General features: G+C 41.1%; 1 protein-coding gene across 2 annotated transcripts; it reads right to left on the bottom strand.

Moving 5' to 3' along the window:
* Nucleotides 1-3,306: 3,306 nt before the first annotated feature.
* Nucleotides 3,307-8,327, bottom strand: PAGE4 (PAGE family member 4). 2 transcript variants are annotated; one of them, XM_002831644.5, is made up of 5 exons: nt 8,291-8,327; nt 7,076-7,183; nt 6,496-6,583; nt 4,923-5,048; nt 3,307-3,725 (listed from the first exon to the last, which is right to left on the bottom strand). In XM_002831644.5, the coding sequence occupies exons 2-5, from the start codon at nt 7,151-7,153 to the stop codon at nt 3,709-3,711; spliced, it is 309 nt and encodes a 102-aa protein (XP_002831690.1). In that variant the 5' UTR covers nt 7,154-7,183; nt 8,291-8,327; the 3' UTR covers nt 3,307-3,708. The 2 variants fall into 2 exon arrangements, with proteins under 2 accessions (XP_002831690.1, XP_002831689.1); XM_002831643.5 differs by lacking the exon at nt 8,291-8,327 and adding an exon at nt 8,228-8,284.
* Between the last annotated feature and the right edge of the window lie 238 nt (nt 8,328-8,565).

Raw genomic sequence — 8,565 nt, 5'->3', positions numbered from 1 at the left:
GTTATTATACAAAGCTTTTCAGAAGTAGAACCAAAAGCCAACTCACTTCTTTTGATCCCCAATCCAGGGTACTGTCCACTGCACTTCAGCAAAGGCTTCTGGGATAGTACCTTGTGCCTGACACAATAGTCGTAGAGTACAGGCTTTGTATCCCCTTTTACAGCTCTGATCTTCCTCCCTTATTCTTACCCTCTTCCATGCAGGCTTCCCCCAGCCACTACAGAGCTGGGGGCTGAGTGGGTGCCAATTCCAGAAATGTTTCTGAGGCTGTGAAATGTCCTCCCCAAGGAGCCTGCCTGAGGAGTGCAGGCAGAAGCTGTGACAGGCCATCTTTTCTGCAGCCGAGCCGGCCTCCAGTCCCGTTCCCAGTCTCCCCTCTCACCCCAGGTCCTGCCCTTCCCAGAAAAGGATGAAGCTCCAGCTGCAGTTCTGGGGAGGCCTGGACCCCAGCTCCGGAGCGGCTGTGGCTCCCAAGGCTGCTGGGCCTGGAGAGGCGCGTCCCTGGCCCATCTTATCAGCGCTCTGCAGGGTCGGGGCCTGCTCCTTGTCTCCTTCTGGGATCCTAAGGCCATAGGTGGGTTGATGGCTTGGCAGCCAGCCTTCTGGCCCAGCAGAGGCTGAGCAGCCCGGGGGCACAATCCAGCTCTTCTCTCCAAGGCCAGCTGGAGGGATGAGGCATGACAAGGCCGTCCCTATAGCTGGCACTTCCCCTACAGCTGAGAGGGGGCCTAAACTACAGGACACAGTCCCAAGACCCTTAAGCCCTGGCAGCATCCCGGGGTGGGCAGCAGGTGGAAGTGGAAAAAAGCCTTTGGAGCTAGCTGCCAGCGGGGAGAGGAGGTCGGACATGGGGCTGAGGGGCCTCTGGGAACCCCTGTGCCAAGGGGCTGCTGGCACTGGGCAGCAGCACCCCAAAGCCCATGAGGAGTGTGCCCAGAGCAAGTGGCTCAGACCTGGGGCATGGCTCGAGGGTGTCAGGCTGTAGCTGCTGGTCCCAGAGAGTGCAGCCCAGGGCAGGCATCAGGACATGGGTCGGAGGAGAAAGAGTGTTCTAGGAAGAGTCCAGTTTCTGAGTCCTGGTGGTGGCTGGCTGTAACCTAGCGCACGCTGTCTGGCTTGTGCGGCTGTGCTGCCTGACTATACATACCCCAGCAACATTCTCCTTGCTCAGCACGGGACATCAGCTCTCCACCTGGCCCCTTCCTCCAGGGAGGGGATGGGGAGGCCTCCTAGGGTTAGTAGCAGGAGTTGGTCCTCAGGAATCAGGAGCCCTTGAAAGGAGGATGCCTGGTTCCCATACAACTGAGGGTCGCCCTGGGCCCCACCCTTCCTGAATCAGCTTGAAGCATTCCAGCATCCTTCCAATGAATGTCTGCCCTTTGCAGTTTGCAATGAATCTCTAAAACTAGTTCCTTGCTGTGATGACGCACCTAGTTTATGAGGCCCTTCCCTTCCATCTGCCACCTCTCTCTTGCCCCCAGGTGACACATGTAGAAAGTAAAAATGATGTCCAGGTTGTATTAGATTTCCTTGCATACCCACAGCAGTTCCAATACCTGGTGATTGACTGGGAGGAGTACAACCTGAAGGAAGGACCAGGAGCTCTCCAGCAGGTCTGCTCCACATCCCCTCCTCAGGGTAAGAATCAGTGTTAGGCTACCTTAAAGGCAGATAAAGCCAAGTGCTTAGTTTGCCAGTAAGGAAGAGCCCCACCTCCTTATTGCTTTTTGTCTGCTTATTCTCTCAGTTACCAACTTCTTTTCATATTCTGCCAATTTTCCCATCATATTTTGAAGCCACATTAGGCTCACATTTAAAATCAAATCTTCCTAGTAAATTGAACCTTTTCTCTGTGAAATACCCCTTTTTATTCCTAGTAATGCTCATTTGCCTTAAAACCTGTTTTAATTATTTTGTGCAGAATATCTTTTTCCATCCTTTTACTTTCAACTTCTGTAAATTTTTATGTTTTGGATGTATGTTTTGTAAACAGATATTGTCAGTTATCTATACTGTGTAACACAACAACAGCTAGAAAGTGTTCAAATGTTTGGAAGAAATACACTTCTAAGTAATCTATCGTTCAAAGAAATAATGTGAATTAGAAAATATTGAGTTGAATAACAAAAATACTAAATATCATAATTTGTGGACTGCAGCTAAAGCCCTCATTAGAAAGTTATGAAGTATACATTAAAAAGAAGACTGAAAACTAATGAACTAAACATCTATCTCAAGGAGTTAAAAACAGCAAATTAAACACAAAGTAAAAGAATAAACGTGGGAGCCAAAATTAGCAAAATATAAAACAAAAATAGGATAGCCAAAAGTTAGTTTATTTTGAAAAGACCCTGACATTGATCAAGAATACAAGAGAGAAGACACAAATGATCAGTTCTATGAATGAAAACAGGCATTAAGAGGATAAGGAGAGGATATTATGGACTATTTTTATAACAAAAATTTAGATAATATGGACAAAATCCTAGAAAAATAAAACCCAAAGTGAAGAAATAGAAAATTGAAATAGTCCTAATGTGACTAAAGATATTGATTCAATTTTAAACTTCCCTACAGAAAGAACTCCAGGTCCAGATATCTTCACTGGCAAATTCTATCAAACATTTAAGAAAGAATTCCAATGTTAGCTGAACTATATGGAAAAATAAAAGAAGAATATACATTCTAACTCATATTATGAAGCCAGAATACCCTTGATACCAAGGCCTGAATGGAGTGAGTATTAAAAATTTATAGGCCAAGCTCATGAACAAAAGTGCAAAAATCCTAAACAAAACATTAGGAAAAGGAACCAGTAATACATAAAAGGACAATATATCACAAATTAAATTGGGCTTATTCTAGGAATGCTATATTAACAGCTTAATGGAGAAATATCATACACCTCAATAGATGCAGACCAAGTGTTTGATAAAATTCAACAATATTCATGGTGAGCATGGTAAGTACTCTTAGAAAACTAAGAATTTTTTGAAAAGTCCTTAATCTAATACAGGTTGAGTATACCATCCCTGAAATGCTGTCTCAGATTTTGGAATACTTGCATCATACTTACTGGTTAAACATCCATAATCTGAAAATCTGAAATCTGAAATGAGCACTTCCTTTGAGCATCACGGAGGCACTCAAACAGTTTCAGATTTTGGAAGACTTCGTATTAGGTATACTCAACCTGTAGAAGGAATCTACATATATTTTTAAAACCTATCATAGTGAAATGTTGAAAGTTTCCCTCTTGACATCAGGAATATGACAAGAATTCACATCATCATCACTTCTAATCAGCATTGTACTGGAGGGGTCTGGCCAGTGTCATAAGGACAAGAAATGAAAGTACAAAGCCTCAAAAGGAAAAAACAGAATTATCATTATTTACATGTGGTATGATTGTGCGTGGAGAAAATCCAAAAGGATGTAGGGATAAACCAACAGAATAAGCAAGTTTAGCAATGTTGCCCAACACAAAATCAGTATACAAAAATATATACCAGCTCTAAACAGAACACAAGGATTTTTTAAAGATACCATTTACAATAATGTCAATTTCCTAGGAATAAATTTTACAAAAGACACGCATGACTTCTTCAGAGAAAACTCAAACTTTATTGAGAGAATTTTCAAATTTTCAGTCACATTTTCAATGTGACATCAGCCATGTGTGTAGCTTCAGCTTGTCTTCTTTTTAACTTATGGCTGCCCATCTCCTAAAATATAAACATAACAGTTGAGTTCATTACTTAGCAGAACTTTACTGAGATGACACTAAAAGCACACAGAGAACACTAGTTTTGGTTTTTTAAGATGAAATTAAAACCAGAACCCTAACCACTGCATAGACTTCTATGCTAACGTACATTTTCAGGCATATGTGTACTAATTTTTAAAATGCCTCACTCTAGTGGTACAAGGAAACAAAGACTTCTCAAGCCAGAACAGATTAAATGCTATGAGCCCATTTAAAGATCATTTTAAGTAGAGGGCAAAACCAGCCACTGATTTCAGTTTTGTTTTGTTTTGATTTTTTAATCAAACAAAAACTCCAAGAAGCAAAAAACAGGCAAGCAAACACAGTGGCACTCAAATGTATTGACTAAAAACATTCTGCTAATTATATATTAGCTAAGGAATTGTTTAGCTGACTAAAGAGAGGTCAAAGAATGCCATTCCATTTGGTTTGTCTCTTTGCGCAAAAGTGCAAAAATAATTCATTGATCTAGTTAACTCTTTATGTGGATTCTTTATACCAGGGTGCCCATTTGTCTCATTGGCACCTGTTAACCTGATGTTGTATTCATAGCATTCCCTTTCCCTCTCAAAAGTGTCCTGATTTAGATGATAAAAATTACATGGTTGGAGGCCAGATATGCCCGTTAAAAAATATATATACATGGTCTTATTGGTTTATTTAAGCCACTACCATATAGATGACATTAAAACGTGAGGGAAACTGCTACTGTTTCTCAGTCTAGCTCACAATTTTTTAAAGAAACAACAAACCAACTTGGAAAATTCAAAACATACAGATCTATCTTACTTGTTAGTGCCTAAAAGCGATTTGTGATAAACAATTCTAGCAAATTTTTTTCTTAAAGCAACACTATGTGTTATTTAGATACCCATTTGCCCCTGGGGTATGTTAAGTAATGTATATACTTTTAAAAGTATTTGATCACTTGCCTTGAGTTTTGGAAGATTTCTACTCCAAAGTAATAATACTTTCATATTTTATAATTCAACAACATGGCTTTGACCTAATTTATTTTTCCCCTGATACTGTCTTTGAATCAAGTATTTGGTGTCTGAACTACCTTTCAAATAATATTTGTATGCGAGACTTGTTATTAAAGTATATTATAGAAAAAGAGTAACCCCATGACTTCCATTCCGAATGAATAACGTACCTGCTTCTTTAGTCTTAGCATGCTTCGGATTAGGTGGAGTCTTCTCTTTTACATCAGAGCCATCTCCACGCTCACTCTCAGTCTTTTCCAGATCCATTTCCTGGCAATCACCTTCTACTTTACGTTCTTATATAAATAAAAAAGTTATTGATATAACTAAGCAGTAAACTATAAATTAGTGTTATTAAATAAAGCTCTGTAGGCTTGTATTCTAACAAATGTGATGCATGAGTGCAATGGGCATTGGAATTTTCTGCTAGAAAATGGGGAAGAATATTATCTCTACTATGAAGTTTTCTTTTCCTACGACTGTTTAAGACAACTTAGTTGTCGCTTTCACGATCTACATATACTTCTGTTACTGTAAATCACTCATTAGAGCAGTTATTTGTTTACATGAATTTCCGTGATTAGATTGTGAGCTCAAGGCAGAAATCATTATCTCATTTATATCCTCAGCACTTAGTACATTACCCGGCACCTAGCAAGCCCCAGTAAATGAATGAAAAAAATGTCTGTAAAAATATTAACATAAGACAAACGCAAATTAAAGGACATTTTACAAAACAACTGGTTTGGATTATAGTTGTCAATGTCATGATAGGCAAACAAAGACTGAGGAACACTTCCAGATTAAAGAAGACCAGAGAGATGTGACAACTAAATGCAATGAGTAGTCTTGGATTAGATCCTGGATCAGGAAAAAAATCCTATAAAAGACATTCCTAGGCCAATTGACAAAACTGCAATGGACTATATATTAGATGTTTTCTCAATGCTAATTTTCCTGAATTTGATAATTGTTCTGAGGTTATTTAAGAGATTATCCATATTTTTAGCAGATACATACTGAATTACTTACAGAGTAAATAGTTGTGATATTTGAAACTTACTCTCAAGTAGTTCAGCAATAATATATTAATATGGTAAAAACAGGGAGATAAGTGGCAAAATGTTATAGCAATCGGTGAATCAAGGTGAAGAATACACAGGAGTTCACTGTACTTAGATAACTTTTCCTTACATTTTAAATCCTTTCTAAGTAAAAAGTTAAAAAATAAATATATGACAAATAGATTATGGTTCAGAAAGACAAAAGTATTGAAGACTTTTAACGGCAACTAAAAGGATTTCACATTTTTATTTCTCTGAATTATGACATTTTCTAAAAATTGCGATGTAAGATCTAACCATAATATATCTAGGTTTGCTCAAACTTTCAATGCAATGACTTATGCCCAGAAAAATAATATCCCAATAAAACCAAGTTTAACTCATGAAACAGTTTACAATTTTGTCTAAATTTAATGTAGTTTCCCTTTGTTTGCTAATATAGAGTCTTGGCAAGGATCGTATTTTCCAAGTATGCCAAAGAACTCTTAAGATATAAGATAAGTAAAATGCCGAAGAGAAAATTTATCGCAAGGACTACGGCAGCTGAAACCTACACTATTCCCTTACCAAGGATTACCTTACAGGTTTCCAGCCAATTTTTAGGGGATGGTTTATTTACTCTTGTTACCAGTATAAAATCATACATGAAACACAAAATGCTCCTCCATGCCCTTCTCACCTTCAATCGGAGGTGTTCCTTCTCTCTCTTGTCCAGGTTCGATATCCTGATTGTCAGTTGGTGGTTCCTCTTGCTGAGATTCACCAGGCTTTTGAGATGTGGGGGAGAGTGGATGCAAATGGAATATTGTTATTTATACCATGGCAATAGAAGTCACAAATATACATACTATGTGAAGGTAGCTAGTCACAAATAAATCTGAAGAGGTTTTTCCTATCTTCTCTGTAAGTACTCTTAAGAAAAGTTATTCTTCCTATATAGAAAATACTTTAAGGAGTTACCTGCAAGGACCGATAATTCTGGAACCCATTTTCATCTTCTCTGGGCTGTATTATTTATTAATAAGCATGATAGGAAAGTCATAAGGGCTATTTCCAGACTCTTAACAACATACATATGCAGACAATATCAGAAAATAAGTCTCCTTGCTCAATGTCTCATTAATGTGATTTAGTTTGCAACTATTTTCAGCAGGGAAGTCCTTTATATAACAGATCTATATTGGTTCAACAATGTTTTCGATTTTCTTTCAGAAAAATACATTTCTGCCAATGGAAATAAGATACTGAAATGTACTCACAGCCACGAATGCAACCACATCCGGAGCCTCCTGACCATCTCCTCTTCCTCTGGATCTTGATCTCACTCGTGCACTCATCGCTGCAACTAGAAGATCGTGAACTGAAGACTGCAATAAAAAGAAGTAATTATACTCGACTCTTTCTATGGCCATCTGCTGATTGTAATTTTTTTTAATTTTGTGAGATTTCCATAATAGGTCCTGAGTTAATAATAACTACGCCTGGTTTCCAATCACATCAAATAAATCTATCTGCAAACTGCTTTGTTTCTTCCACAGCCAACTTGGCAGAGAAGTGATCTTCAAGTCCTAGATCAAAACATGGGGTCTTTCCTAAAGAGACTTAATTTCATAACTGAACTCCATTATGAAGAGATTTTTTAAATATACAGCCACCCCAGGTCCCCTCCTCCCCAGGTCCCCACTGAGAACTCCGAAACCTATCCTCTGTCGGCAGTTTCAGGCGCCTCTGGGACTCAAAGATACCTCAAAAAGTACCCCCAAGTTTTGCTCCACCTGATCCCTCTCCCCTCTGTGGCCCAACTTCCTCCCTCGCCCTAGCCCTGCCACAATCACAAGGTCATGGCGGCGCCACCGCCTGTGAGGCCCTTCCTCCTCTGAGGCCACGGACTGTGCTGCCCGACCCGCCTGAAGCCCACCAGCTCCTCCTTACACTTAAACTCCCAGGAGGAACGATCGGTGGACCCACCCACTGAGTCTCAGTCTCAGGTGAGAGTCCCGGCAACTGGAATGCAAACAGCACCCTCACAGCTCCGCGGCAGTTCACCTCGTGGGTGAAGGGGCTGATGGGAAGACCCCCAGTGAACATGAGCACTGAGACAGGCGCTGTCAAGTGCGGGCCATCCCACCCTTTCCCTGGCCCTCACTGAGGACCCCGGCATCCGTCCTTTATGGGCAGTTTCATATGCCTCCAGGACTCAGATAGTGTTCTGCTCCAAAACTCACACCATCTTGGCTGACCCTCCTACCCTTCATGGCCCTCCTTCCTCTCCTGTCCTTGCCCCGCTGCATAGCTGCCTGCTAGGAGAAGGATGATGACCTCGAGGCTCTTCCTTCTCTGAGGCCAGGGACCACAGTGCCCGACCCACCAGAAGCCCGCTGGCCCACTCACTCACACCTGTTCCCACTTACACTTGACTCGAGTCAGCAGAGAGCCTGGCGAAGAATGAAGAAGGGGAGAGAAGTGGCACCTACCTACTTCTGCCTCCTTGTTTAGACCTCAGCAGTGTCAACCCCACCAGCCAATCCCAAACCTCAGGGGTGTGTCACGTGGGTTGTCTTTCCAGCCCTCTCCCGCCTCCTAGAGGCTCTGTGCCACCTGGAGGAAGGGCCTGCTCGGTGCTGGGAAGGGCTTGTTTCTGGCTTCTGGCCCCTCCTGCAAAATGTTCTGTCCTTCTGGATCTAGGAATGTTCCCAGCTCTGCATTTCACCTGCAAATTTACCCTTTAATTTTTTCTCAGTGCTGCTAC

The sequence above is a fragment of the Pongo abelii genome, chromosome X, assembly GCF_028885655.2.
Source record: "Pongo abelii isolate AG06213 chromosome X, NHGRI_mPonAbe1-v2.0_pri, whole genome shotgun sequence".
NCBI classification, from domain to species: domain Eukaryota; kingdom Metazoa; phylum Chordata; class Mammalia; order Primates; family Hominidae; genus Pongo; species Pongo abelii.
The sequence above is the reverse complement of the archived record's forward strand: the minus strand, read 5'-3'. Positions and strand labels throughout refer to the sequence as shown.

Excerpts from the sequence above, each read along its gene's own strand:
- PAGE4 (XM_002831644.5), bottom strand. The coding sequence starts at position 7,153 with ATGAGTGCACGAGTGAGATCAAGATCCAGAGGAAGAGGAGATGGTCAG. Across the intron at positions 6,584-7,075 it reads ATGTGGTTGCATTCGTGGCT|CCTGGTGAATCTCAGCAAGA; the intron begins GTGAGTACATTT and ends ACATCTCAAAAG. Across the intron at positions 5,049-6,495 it reads AGGAACACCTCCGATTGAAG|AACGTAAAGTAGAAGGTGAT; the intron begins GTGAGAAGGGCA and ends TATTTATATAAG.